The sequence below is a fragment of the Nicotiana attenuata genome, unplaced genomic scaffold (genome assembly GCF_001879085.1).
Source record: "Nicotiana attenuata strain UT unplaced genomic scaffold, NIATTr2, whole genome shotgun sequence".
In the NCBI taxonomy this organism is placed as follows: domain Eukaryota; kingdom Viridiplantae; phylum Streptophyta; class Magnoliopsida; order Solanales; family Solanaceae; genus Nicotiana; species Nicotiana attenuata.
This window is the reverse complement of record NW_017673348.1, coordinates 4,456-18,655: the sequence shown is the minus strand read 5'-3', so window position 1 is coordinate 18,655 and position 14,200 is coordinate 4,456. Positions and strand designations below refer to the sequence as shown.

The window sequence follows — 14,200 nt, the reverse complement described above, 5'->3', positions numbered from 1 at the left end:
TTTTGCACTCCTTTAGTACCTGCAAAAGCTGTTGAACCTGCACATCTAACAAACCAGATGAGATAATAACAGGTAATGTGGAGTCAGGACCCAGAAATTCATACCTGAGGCGAGCTGGCAATGGCTTCAGTTCCAGCTTAGGGGGTTCTTCAATGGATGGCTTTGCTGGAGGGGTCTCTCTCTTTTCTAAGTGTAAGGGCTCAAACTCCAGATTTCTCTCCCAGAACCCTCTACCTTCCAGTGCCAACACCCATTCCGCCAAATCCTCACCATTCACTTCATCCAAATTTGTCAAGCATGCAGTAAGGGGGTCCTCAACCGTCAATGCCTCATCATCAGACTCTACAATTACATCCATTGCATCAATAAGGGAACAATTTGCGAACTCACTTGGTCGCCTCATCGATTTTTGCACATTGAATATAATTTCTTCATCATTGAGCCTTAAGCTCCCCAGTCTCGCAATCAATCAAGGCTCTCCCCGTGGCCAAGAAAGGTCGTCCCAAAATTATAGGAATTTCTTCATCCACTTTGTAATCCAAGATTACAAAATCTGCAGGGAACACGAATTTCCCCACCTGAATAAGCACATCATCAAGGATCCCAAATGGACGCTTAACAGTTCTGTCGGCCAGCTGCAACAACATAGAGGTAGGTCTAGCTCTCCCAATGCCCAACCTCTTATAAATAACCAGGGGCATGAGATTAATGCTGGCCCCTAAATCACAGAGTGCCTTAGCAAAGGCATAGTTCCCAATAGTGCATGGGATTGTAAAACTACCTGGATCAGATAGCTTTTCAGCAACAGGTCTGGATACCACTGCACTGCATGTCTGAGTAAGTGTCATAGTGGACAAGTCTTGAAAGTCAAACTTCCGAGACATCAAGTCCTTCATCATTTTAGCGTATCCTGGCATCTCCTTTAGAGCTTCTATCAGTGGAATGTTTACCTGGATTTGTTTGAGCATCTCCAGGAACTTTTTATACTGCTCCTCCTTTTGATGCTTGGCCAACCTTTGCGGAAATGGTGCAGGAGGTCTTTTCTTCCCAATCACTTGAGATTTCCCTTTCTCAGCTACTGCTTCAACTAATGGTTCAGCTACTGTCTCAGTCTCTTGCTGCAGATTCTTTTCTTCAGAGGCGGGCTGGACTGTTACCTCTGTCAATCCCGTAGACTCATCCAGCTCAATGGGCACTGGAATGAGTGTCTCAGCTTGTATGTTTTCTCGAGCTCTCTCTTGCTCAACATCTAGATCCCTACCGTTCCGAAGACTCACCGCCATCAGCTGCTTTGGGCCCTGATCTTTTGGATTGATTTGGGTATCTGCTGGTAATGTCCCTTGAGGACGATTGTTAAGTGACATTGAAATCTGGCCCACTTGTACCTCAATATTTTTTATAGCTGCATCATGTGCATCCACCCTTTCATGTATCTTAGCATTGGACCCAATAACCTGCTGCATCATTGCTTCAAGTCTTGCTTCCTGTCGTCCACCCTGCTGTTGCTGAGGTGGGTGGTACCCTTGCTACTGATTGTTGTACCCCTGTGGTCTAGGATACGGTTCCATGTTGTTGGGGGGTCTCATGCCTCCCATGTTTCCGGCATTATACTGTGGCTGAGGTGGCCTGTACTGCTGCTGAGTCTGCTGACCCCAGTTCTGATTACCTTACCTCTGAACCCCATAGTTAGCCACATAGTTCATATCTTCAGGGTGCTGCTGATGATGATCATGCTCTTTATTCCAAGGATTACCAATTGGCTGGCTAATGCAAGATATGCACAAGCCCCCATTGGTAGTATCTACTATATGAACCTGTTGCTTCTGCCCTGATTCCTCCACCTTTTTGGTGAGGATGCTCATTTGTGTCAAGAGAGTCGCCATATTTTCAGCCATTGTATTAGAAGGATCAAGAGGCACTGAGTGCACCACTGGAGTGATAGGTGCATTCCTAGATGTCCAACCCAAATTCTGCGCCATCTTGTCGAGCAAATTCTGACCTTCTCTCCAAGTCTTGCTCAAGAATGCCCCACCAGCCGAGGCATCAACGATATTGTTCAAGTTGTCTGACAGTCCCATGTAAAACCGTTGACCCAACATCTGTTCTGGAACACCATGGTGAGGACACATAACCAACATTCCTTTAAACCTGCCCCATGTCTCGTGTAGTGTATCCATTGGTTTCTGTTTGAAGCTCACAATCTCATCAATTTGTTGAGCAGTTTTGTTGGGCGGATGGAACATGTTGTGAAATTGCTTGACCAACTCATCCCAAGTTGCTATAGAGTTTATGGGAAGCGAGTTTAGCCAAACCTGAGCAGCTCCTGTCACCGAGAATGGAAACAATAATAGCCTGATTGCTTCCGGGGTCACGTTGGGTTGCCTTTGGGTTTTGCATATAGACAGGAAGTTCTTTAAGTGCTGCTGAGGATCTTCTATTTGTGTCCCAAAAAAGAGTCCTTTGTTCTGCAACAAGTGTAGCACGTTATTTGTGATCTGGAACGATTCAACTTGTATTGCGGGCACAATAATGGCAGTGGCCAAATTGTCTGTTGTGGGTTGTGCCCAATCATATAGTGCACCCTCAGGCACAGGAGGTGCCAATTGCTCATTCCTGACGTTCCCGTTGGGATCGTTTATGTCGCCCATGTCAATTTTGAATTGGTGTGTTTGTTGGGATTGTTGAAGTCTTTTGTTGGCACGATTCAATGCCCGGAATGTCTTCTTGGGGTCTGAGAGTCCTTCAAGTAGTTCTCCAGTCCTCGTAGAATTTCTAGGCACACACCTGCGCACCCAGATCAACAACCGTCAATGGCAATTGATAATTCCGTTAACTCCCCGGCAACGGCGCCAAAATTTGATCACGCCCAACTATGCCTTATAAAAAGGACTCTGCGGACGTTGCAAATATAACCCGAGTACTACGCCCAGGGTCGAATCCACAGAGAGTTAACCTATCAACCACTATCTTCAGACCCACTAATTCTTCAGAACCAGCTTCCCAAATATTCAAATCTCAGTTGATTGTTCTTTAACAACTAGCTTGCAAGTAACTAAATGGCTGTAAACTAAATTAATAAGGTTGTAAACAATTATGAGGAAAAGCTAAGGCAATGATTTCCCCTATTGATGGAATCCCTTCTGTTTATGCTCATACAAATTTACCCACACATCTCTATCAATCATGAACGCTAATCTTACCGCAAATCTCTCCCGAGTAATCACAGTAATCTACTATTGCACTCTCCCGAGATACACTAGCTTACTTTATTTAGCACAATTCACTTTAGATTACACCCAAGGCTTCGTTATCCCTAATCCCGCCTTTAAACCCGCAATTATAGATTCCTCTAATAATCTAGGAGTGGTGTTGTTCAACAATACCCCAAATATGCACTCTTTTCCAAGTTATGCACACTAAATAGGCACAGCTAGTTGAGGATCCTGTCAATTAACTACAACAAACACGAAGTTGAACAAATAGAGATTGAACTAGCAATTTGTATTCACATAAATAAGAAGTTCATCACCCAATAGGTTCCATCAAAACCTTAGACAAGGAATTTAGCTACTCATGGCTGTGGGAAAATAAACTAAGATTGAATTCATCATAAAACTCAAAAGAAAAGAAGAAAGATGTTTAGAGTATTCTCTCACAATGGTTTTCCTTGCTAAGAAACCTTAAAAATCAATACATGCCTCTCTTGGGCGAAGTCTAATGTTTTAAATAGGGTTTAGGTCTAAAAATCCCGTATTTGACACTTTGACCCCTGAAGTTTTCGCGCCTGCCGCGGTCGCGATAGAACCGCGGTCAATCACCCTCGCGGAATCACTAAAGTTCTGCAGCTGCTTTCCACCGCGGTTCTGCCGCGGTCGCGATAGAACCGCGGCCAAACCAGTTCTCTGAATTCTAAGGGCTGGCAGGGCGTGGCTTCATTGGGATTTTACACATTTGGCCTCTTTTAGCCTTCCTTGTACACATATCACCTGCAAATCATGAAAAGCACTAATAAGAGCATTTTGTTATCACTTTTAGCATTAAAACTACACAAGAAGGTGATTATTTACGGTGTGATTATAGTCAAATTCACCTATTATCAATAGCCAAATATCTAATTATAGTTACATCCTACATTTAAGGCACCATATATGCTAAATAATATTTTTCTCTCTCCTTTTTAGTCTTTTCTCTCACATAATCACCGTAAAATTGACTAACCACGTTCTCTCTCTCTTTTTGCATACACTTTACTCTTTCTCCCTCAGCCCACGATTCATACCTCTTCTCCCACCCAAATTCTCAAGTTCTCCTCCATTATCACTCCTTTACAATCGCTTAGGGTAAGTTTAATTCGTTGATTTTGATATTATTATTTTGCTCTTCTGATTTTGGTACAGATTTTTAGTTTTTTGTTTGTTTCAGTATTTGCTTTTCTGATTAACATTGCTTTTCTGATTAAAATCAAAGAGAATCTTTCTCCTTGAGCCAATCACGACGAATACAGTTTGCTTCTACTTAGTCTTTGTCCTTTTAGAGGGAAGGTTTATATTTGTTAATCAATTGACGAATTTGTTTGTTTCATTATTTGCTTTTCTGATTTTAATTCTTATATTTCTTTTTGTTTCTGAAACACTGATCATTGTTATTGTTTACTCACCAGGATTCTTCATGTGTCAATGTTAAGGAAGTTGATGCAAAAAAAACATCAGATACACGGCACGTAAAGGTAATTGCTATTGTATCAATATGCATTCAAAGAAACTTGTATGTATTCATAATTATTCACGTTATTTTATATGTATGATGTTGTATTCGTATGTATCTAGTTGTATTCATAAGTATTAAAACAATCCAGAACTCATTTGCACATTCACATTGTCAATAACTGAGTTGTGCTTACTTGAGTATTTTATGTTGTATTTAAATGTATTTTGATGTATTCAAATTTACATTCTCTGTATTTCAGTACTTATTACAGTTTTCCTTGCATGTTGTATGTATATATTCACATTTTTGTACTATTTGGTATTAGTGTATATTTCAATTTTTAACTGTATCTTTTTGTATTTATATGTATTCATAATACTCAATGAGTTAATGTATTGAAGATGAATATGAAACCTTTTTTAAATGAATTGTTTGTAACTGTTTTGGTGTATTCTTTCAGGGATTGTGGGATACATGTCGCGGCATACGCAGAGTTTCTTAGCACCGTTGGGATGGTTCCACAAATAAAATTTGATGCCAATTTGCTCCGTCAAAGATATGGTGCCCTCCTTTGGGACTATGTTATGCGGAAGATAGACGTTGATGCCGTAAGCGAGAGCGAAGCACCTTCAAAGATTTTTAGGCACATCACCGATTCTGATACGTCGGTGAAGATAATGTTAGAGTAGTCGTAGGTGAATGTAGTTTTCGATGGGAGTTTTTGTGAATACTCTTTTTCTTGGACACTGTGTTTGTAAAGATAGTGTGTTGGAAAGGGTGTTGGTAATTTAGTGACCATATCAACAGTTTTTATATATTATCATTTCAAGCATCCAATCGATTTATTAACTCTTTTTTTTGCTTCTGAATTAATCTGTCCTTCAACCTGTTGGGTTTTTATGTTTATATCAGTTTGTATTAGTATGTATGCAATATTTTGTATTTATATGTATTTAACTTATTGTAATAGTCAGTTATTAAGTTGTATTTATATGTATTCACCAGGTTATGTTCACATATTTTCAGCAGGTGTATTTAGACCTTCATATTTATATAATATATTGCATTGATATGTATTCAGTTGTATTTTGAATACATCTTTTTATATATAACTGATTTTATTCATCTGTATACATTTATATGCAAATGTATTCAAGTCTATTTAGACCCTTGTACAATACATATTTAGACATCTATACGTGTATAACAGATTGTATTAATATATATTCAAGTGTATTCGAATACATGTATTTAATTTTCATAAATCATATTCAATCTCTGATATACGATATGTATTTGAAAAAAATCATCAGTTCTGTTTATGATACAGTCATACCCTGTGTATATAACTTATTTTAATCATATGTATTCAATGATTGTATTCATCTATATTCATATATTATGAAGATATAATGGTCGTATTTTAATTACGTATTCAGATTTAATACACCAACTAAATATATCCAAAATATATTCGAAATGACACCGTAATACATGACAAATCGTTTTTCATTAATACAAGTCATATTGTGAACTAATTTCTACGTGGAGCATTTCTACAAGTACGCTTAGTATGTCCTTCCTGCCCACATATGCTACACGAATGTTGATTTTTCTTCTGCAGCAATTCAATCAACGGCTTATCACGCTTCTTCTTTGCTCTTCCAGGAGGTCTTTTCCATTTGGGTGGTAATACAACTTCATCTGCTACATGGGCTGGTATATTCCATTCTTTCCGGTCAGGCAAAGGATACACGGGCACCTCATATGTCATTACAACTGACTTTGGTTTGTGATAATCAGAGCAATAATCTTCTGGCATTAGAAACTTGCTCTTCAGTACAGCCCAAGCGTGTGGGCACGGTAATTCGTCGACTTGGAACCGCCCACAACTGCATTTTTTCTCTAAAAGGCATACTGTGTATTGCCTTCCTTCATCCTTCATCGTATGCAAATATTCGGTCAATGGCACAACCTACATTTTAAAAAATAAATCATATATATATCAAAGAATATAAAAGAATATGATTTTAATATATAGTATTAGAATTTTATTTAGTTTTAAGAAATACAATATATATTGTATTAAAATACAAGTATATTTAAACATACAAAATTCAAAGACATACATGTATATACATATAAATACATTGAATATAGATGAATACATACTAAAGGAATGCTGGCAGAATATTAAAGAGTAGTCTTGACAGAATATAGGATACAACTTTCATTGCTACCTTGAAATATATACAGTTAAATCCTTCAACGGACATGTATGCTTATCATTGAACTCTCTCACTTTGAACAATTGTGATTTGTTAATGCTAGAAGCCTTAAACCTCCATTCACAATCATCAGACATACATAATAATGCATAGCTGCAAAGAAGTTTATTATTACACATATGATCAGTATAAATACTTACAAAAAAAACACTCATATAAATTTGAATATATTATTGCATCTATATATACATATAGAGTATTATACAACACAAATATATACAGTGTTCAAGGTTGAATACAACTACACTTATAAGCATACATTTAAATGCAGCTAATACACTTAATAAAAAACAGTTAGAGCCACTACATACAGCTAAATACATCTACATACGTATTGCAGCTAAATACATCTGCATACAGCTAAATACATCCACAAATAGTTTGATTTTATATTCAATTCTTCTGTACTAGCGCAATGCTCCACAACAATACAAGTATTATTAATACATAATAACTAAAAACACACACCAATATAGGTCAAGTAAAAATTCACAAATACAACTAAATACACCTACATACACTTTACAAATCCAACCAGAAATACCATAAACAAAAAAATAATGAATACTTAAGAACACTCAAACCTGATTAAATTAGACCTATCAACCCGGAATTGAAACCTTTCTGATATAGCGTAGTGCTCCATCACATCTTTCAATGTGTATTTCCATTGGCGTTGAATTATCTTCTACTTTGTATTGAATTTTAATTGACTTTGAGCTCAAATCTATGTCCAATTGCTTTGAAATTGATGCGACCACATCATTATACGTCGCATACTCTCACTATTCCACTTTCCAGAATGTCACAATAAAATTGTAAAAGTTGCCATATGCAAAATCGAATTTGAACGTGTTTCGTATACAATTCTATCAATATGAAATTTTCTTGGTTGGAATTTATTTCTACAAACTGTAACAGAAGAAGAAGAAGAAAAGAAAGAAGGGAGAATTGAAAATCCACAGATTGCTCTGTTTTTGAGTACTTTCGGATGGAAAATCTTCAATGGAGGGGGAAATACAGATTATGGGTGATATAATTGTGTTAGTTGAGTTATATTAGGAGACTATTTGCTAGATTGATTTTGTTTCCGTTTTAAATTAGTTGAAAGGTCCCTTTTTAAGGAAAATACGTTACTGTATTCAATGTTAAAGATCTTGAATACATTTGAATACAAAATCTTATTAACTGGATTTCCATGATTGACGCCTTTTTTTCCTAATGTATTCATAAATACAGTAATCTAAATACATCTAAATACATCTAAAAACGTATCTATAGGATGTAATATAGCAAATGGTATCTATAAATAGCTAATTATCACTAAAAGATGGTGCTTCTTGAAAATTTCTCTATATTTTTTTAATGTCAAAATTCTTGAATTTTCCACCTATATTTATACCTCATTTTGGGCTTGGGCATGAGCAGGTAATTTAGCCCATTTGGATAATAATTTATGACATTACATTTGATAATCTTTTTTAGATTATGATATTGAATTTCATAAATCTATTCGGATGTTATTAATTGAAGTATTTGACCAATATATGCTCTTAATTATGGTTTTACTTAATTGAGATGTAGAAGTTGGATCTAGTCTATATCAGCCAACATTAATTCAAGTCATATTTAAACAAGCCATGCTCCTGTTGTACTTATGACGTTCAAGAAAAAATGAAGAGTTAAACAAAATCAAATAAGCAAATATCTATGTAAAAAACCAAAATGTGCTTTTACTTAGTTTGATTGGTTTTAAATTTTAAAAAAACGACATTATTTAAACAAAACCAAATAAGCAAATATCTACTAAAAACCCACTTGAGTTGTTGCCTTATCCATAGCAATTGAGCACAACAAGATGCTGCTGCCACATATTCTGCTTCAGCTGTAGATAGAGCCACTGAGTTCTGATTCTTTGTTCCCCAAAACACTAGACAACAACGAAGAAAGTGTGCTGGTCCTGAAGTGCTTTTCCTGTCGACATGGAACCCTGCATTGTCTTGTAACGATCCGACCGGTCATTTTGAGCTTTAAGGTTCTATTCTGTGGTTTGAGGTCTTGAGTAGCTTCCTATTGTGTATTAATACTTGCGTGCATTGTCGAATTTGAATTTCGGATGCTTCGGGATGAATTTGGATGAGTGATTCTCACTTTAGAAGCTTAAGCCGAAAATGTTGACCGAGGTTTGACTTTTGTGAAAACGACCCCGTAGCGGTGTTGTGAAAGCAGGTAGTGTGAAACTAGTTATTAAGAAAACTCAATCATAACAAAACAACTTCATACTAAGTGAATACGAGAACCTAAGACCCTAAAAGGCCAACATTCCACAAATAAGACCGAGCACGTACTCGTCACTTCGCGTACACGGACTACAATTAGCATAGAAGACTCAAATCCTAAGGGGTAGTTCCCCCACACAAGGTTAGGCAAGATACTTACTTCAAAGAAGATAGAGCGATACTGTAATGAACTTCTCGGGTGAAATGACCTCCGGACGGCTCAAATCTAGCCAAAATAACTTCAATGCATAAATAAAACTCATAAGAAACTATTCCGGATCATAAAGCCTCAATCTTGTAAAAATTAAAAAATCAACCCAAAAGTCGACCCCGGGCCCGCACCTCGGAACCCGACAAATTTTACAAAATCCGAACACCCATTCCGATACGAGTTCAACCATACTAAAATTATCAAATTCTGATACCATTGCGCCCCTCAAATCATCATTTTACATTTTGAAAGTTTTCTTAAAATTCCATTTTTCCTCAACCGAAAACACAAATTAAATGATAAAAATAAAGATAAAATCATGGAATATAATAAATTCTAGGCGAGGAACACTTACCCAATCATTTTTCTTGAAAAACCCACCAAGAATCGCTCAAAACCGAGCTCTAGAACTCCAAAAATGGTGAAAATGGCAAACCCTCGATCTTAAAGCATCGTGAACACGGAAGAACGATCGCCTTCGCGAAGAAGAAAAATGAAAGCTGCCTAGTTTGTACTACGTGAATGCGACAACTGGCTCGCGAATGCGTAGAGGAAAGATCTGATCACCTAGGTTTGAACTATGTGTACGCGGGAAGTAATACACGAACACGAAGAGTGGACTAGCACACCTTCGCGAACGCGAGAAGGAGTATGCGAACGCGAAGGAGGAAGTGGCAGAAGTTTGCGAACACGAGAGAATGATTGTGAACACGAAGAAATATTTCATCCTCCAAAATAACACTACGCGAACGCGAAGGCAAGGATGCGAACGCGATAAAGGAAACTAGATGACAGAAAACAACAGTCTAAAAATAGAAGGAAATGGCCCGTAGCCCATCCGAAACTAACCCGAGGCCCCCAGGACCCCGTCTAAGCATACCAACAAGTTCCATAACCTAACACGGACACGCTCGAGGTCTTAAATCACATCAAACAACGTCGAAATGACGAATCGCACCATGAATCGAACTTATGAACTTTCAAATCTTCCAACTTCTAAAACTCGTGCCGAAACCTATCAAATCAACCCGAAATGCCGCCAAATATTGCAGACAAGTCCCAAATGACATGACGGAGCTGTTCCAACTCTTGGAATCGCATTCCGACCCCAATATCATCAAAGTCAACTATTGGTCAAACTTCTCCATCTTCCAAACTTCAACTTTTCCAACTTTTACCGAAATGCTCCAAATTACCTTACAGACCTCTAAATCCAAATTCGGACGCACGCCTAAGTCCCAAATTACCATACTAAGCTGTTGAAATCATCCAAAACCCATTCCGGAGCCGTTTACACAAAAGTAAAAATTCTAGTTAACTCTCACCGCTTAAGCTTCCAAAACTAGAATCCTTCTTCCAATTTGACTAAGAATCATCCGGTAACTGAACTCGACCTTGCACGAAAGTCATAACACATAATACGAAGCTGTTCAAGACCTTATGCCGCTGAATGGAATTTAAATTCTTAAAACGATCGGCCGGGTCGTTGCATTACCCATTAATAATATTTTTTCTGCGTGAACGCAACCTGTACCAGATAGTTGTTCGAACCAGATTTTTTCATTTCAACGTTGCTCAAGACGCATCATAACCACTCTAGCTAGACTCAACTCAAACAATAAATACATGTCATAAACAATTATATCTATCCAATAGTAGAGTTTGGTATTAAAATACTTAAGATGAGGAGCAAGGCCTGTTTGGTTAACAGTTTGGGGGCAGTTAACTCAATTTTCTTATCGGATAAACCATTAATCCGTTAAGAATTTTTATATATACACTTTTACGAGTAATTACAAGTATATGAGTTAAGCTAAAAGTTGTTGATAATCTCGTTGCCCAAATACTACACCCCCTCCAGCTTTGAATGAATTTGATTGGCAAAAACAAAGAAAAGTCAAGAAAGTTTAGCCTTACTCAGTTAGTTCAGCTTTGAAGAGCACCTTTATTAGGGTTTAATTTCTATTTTCTAGTCTTACTTAGTTTAGTCTTCAATACAAAGGGCTTCATTTACTTCATCTAGAATCATTGCAAAGACAAAGCAGATGTCATGCTTTACTCCAAATTTTTCCTTAATCGATAATCCGATAAACTGCCTGATAATAGCTAATCTGATACCAATCCGCCCGATGTCTTATTGGTTGGCTAGCGTATTACTACATTCATAAACCGATAACCAATAAGCTAAACCGTTAGCGTAAATATCCGCCCAATCCGCCCGATAAGCATCCCCATGAGTAGCTAGTCGTGGTGTTACATATGATTAGTGATTAACCAAAAATTAGATTTTAGGTCAAAGCTTGAATTTAGAAGAACTCGAGTTACGGATAATCGGAAAAGTATATAAGAAAGAGATTTTGAATGATATAATCAGAAAGCAAAAAGAACAAAGTTTATTCCCGTAATATTTTTTTTGTCCCCTACAGATGTTGTGACTTTTGCTTTTTATAGTTAATTTTAAGAGAAAGTGTAATGACTTTGTCTTAATGAGGCAATTACGAGCAATAAATGACATTAAAAGAAACGTTACTCAATCATTCATATTAAATACAAATTCTCTAACGTATTTGGCATTTAATGCTGAATTTGGACTCTTTTTCGCTATCAGATTCATGTCTTCAATTCCTTCTGATCTTCGAGCTTTAAATGACTCGAACAGGTACGAGTCTCGTTTCATTTGAATAATAGCTCGTGTCTTTAAGCATCTTCTCTCCCGCATCTGTTGTTGCTCGTGCCTTCTAACTGATTACCACGCTTTGACTATTTGATCGGTCCACGTGTCATGACACGTCACCTTCAATATTTAAATTCAGTTTTTCCCAATACAGATAGTCCCCCCACTTTTCATTTATTTATCAATTAAATATTTGGGAAGTGGATCTTCATTAAAAAGGGAATTTTTGCCATAATCAATGCTATGACAGTACTAACGCTTCAGTTGTCTTTTCTATTTAATGCATTGCATACATGTCACCTTCTCATTAGCTCTGCAATTTCTGCAGCCTTTTTTCAAGGCTTCTTGAACTCCACTATTCACGAAGTGATAGTTTCCTTTATTATAGGCTTTCCATCATTACACTTCTTAGTCTTTGACGGTCGCTTTTATATAAACTTAACCTTTCTTCCACAAATTTTTACCACGGTCGCCTATCAGTATAAATTCAATTTTTCCTTTCACTTTTTACCACATAAAACTTTTTCCTTGAACGCTTGAATTGTGCGAATCTCTGTTTACTTCTTTCTCTTCTTCATCATGTCTTCTTCGAACCCTAACCCTAAAAGAGTTCCTATTTTAGACAATTTTCCCAATGCTCCTGTTAGACATAGAAGAGGTGGGAGACTTCGTAGTTTAGGATCCTCTCGTGGTGGTGGTTCTGCCATGCCTTCTCCTAGCCCTGGTTCTTCCTCTAGGACTAGAGGTTCTTTTTCTCAAAAATCATCTTCTAAGAGCAAGGAGGCCTCTGAACCAATACAGGAACCCTTGGTAGAAGAAATAGTTCCTAACGATTTATCTTTTCAGCACGACAGACAATCACTTCAGACCCAAATTTCTGGTTTGGATCGTGTTGATGCTTACCCCACTATGATTACAGAGATTTTAGCTCCCATAGTTCGCAAAGATTGTCATTGGAGTAATGATTTTCCCATTGTAATCCCCAATCCAAATCAGAGGATTACTTCATATATGACTGGATTCTCTTTCGTTTACACATACCCTTTTACTCTTGGGTTTAAACCAGCTATTGACCCAGTAATTCTCGATTTCTGTCGTTTCTTCAAAGTTTGTCTAGCACAGGTTGGCCCGCTTGTATGGAGGGTTGTTGCTTGTTTAAGGCATCTGGCCAATTTAGCAGACGTTGATTTCACCTTCTCCCACCTAATTCATCTATACTCCCTTAGACTTTTTCGTAATGGAGTCTTTACCTTAGTGGCTAGGAGTAAGAGAGTTTTGGTAAGCCCAGAAGATGATAAGGATCGTGGCTGGTATGCCCGATTTGTTGCTGCTCCCATAGTTGGTTTAGTGGGTGAACAAAACGTTCCCTTCCCTGAGAAGTGGAATTTTGCACGTAAATCTTTCATCTCTCCCGTACCTCTTTCTTTTGAGTTTACAAATTTCTTTAACTTTGTTTCTCTTTTTTTCTTTCTTTAGCAACCATGGTAGTTGTGGAGAACATTCCCAATTTTCGTGGTTGGGTAGAAAATGTTGAAGATTGCTCCTATGGAGGCTAGGTCTTGAAAATTTATTTCCAATCGTCATGGTTGGAAAGTAAAGACTCACGGTATGAGTTTTTGTCTTTCTCGTATGTAAGATATTTCTCTTTATTGCCTTAACTTTCAATTTTCTCTTTGTCAGGCTTCGTTATTCGAGGTGTTACTGCTGAAGCAGTTGCAGCTTCTCGTTTAGGAACCCAACTTTCTTTAGAAAGTGCTCAGGATATTCTTCTGAAAAGAAAAACCGCAGACGATGATAGCTCCGACGAAGAAGAGGAGGATGGTTCCTTGGTGAAAAGGCCAAGAGTTCGGAGACGTATCGTCTCTGATGAAGCTGAAGTTTCTCATCATCTTTCTCCAACCGGGCCTGTTAATCTCGTCTCTGACGATGATGTTGCTACCCTTCCTGATACTCATGAGTCGATTAACCAGCTTTTCATTAGTGGTTTTGAGAGTGGCGAGTTAGGACCCGTTTTGGATGAACCTCCCCTATCTTCTTCTTC

The 14,200-nt window shown here is 37.6% G+C and overlaps 1 protein-coding gene across 1 annotated transcript; it reads right to left on the bottom strand.

Moving 5' to 3' along the window:
* Nucleotides 1–6,241: 6,241 nt before the first annotated feature.
* On the bottom strand, nt 6,242–7,641 carry LOC109216112. The gene is made up of 3 exons (XM_019380242.1): nt 7,580–7,641; nt 6,962–7,088; nt 6,242–6,682 (listed from the first exon to the last, which is right to left on the bottom strand). The coding sequence occupies exons 1-3, from the start codon at nt 7,639–7,641 to the stop codon at nt 6,242–6,244; spliced, it is 630 nt and encodes a 209-aa protein (XP_019235787.1).
* Nucleotides 7,642–14,200: the final 6,559 nt, after the last annotated feature.

What these genes read in the sequence shown, in the direction of transcription:
- LOC109216112 (XM_019380242.1), bottom strand. Translation starts at nt 7,641, where the DNA reads ATGGAGCACTACGCTATATCAGAAAGGTTTCAATTCCGGGTTGATAGG. An exon ending in GATAGGTCTAATTTAATCAG is followed by an intron (nt 7,089 to 7,579) that starts GTTTGAGTGTTC and finishes ACTTCTTTGCAG; the next exon opens with CTATGCATTATTATGTATGT. An exon ending in GTCCGTTGAAGGATTTAACT is followed by an intron (nt 6,683 to 6,961) that starts GTATATATTTCA and finishes TTTAAAATGTAG; the next exon opens with GTTGTGCCATTGACCGAATA.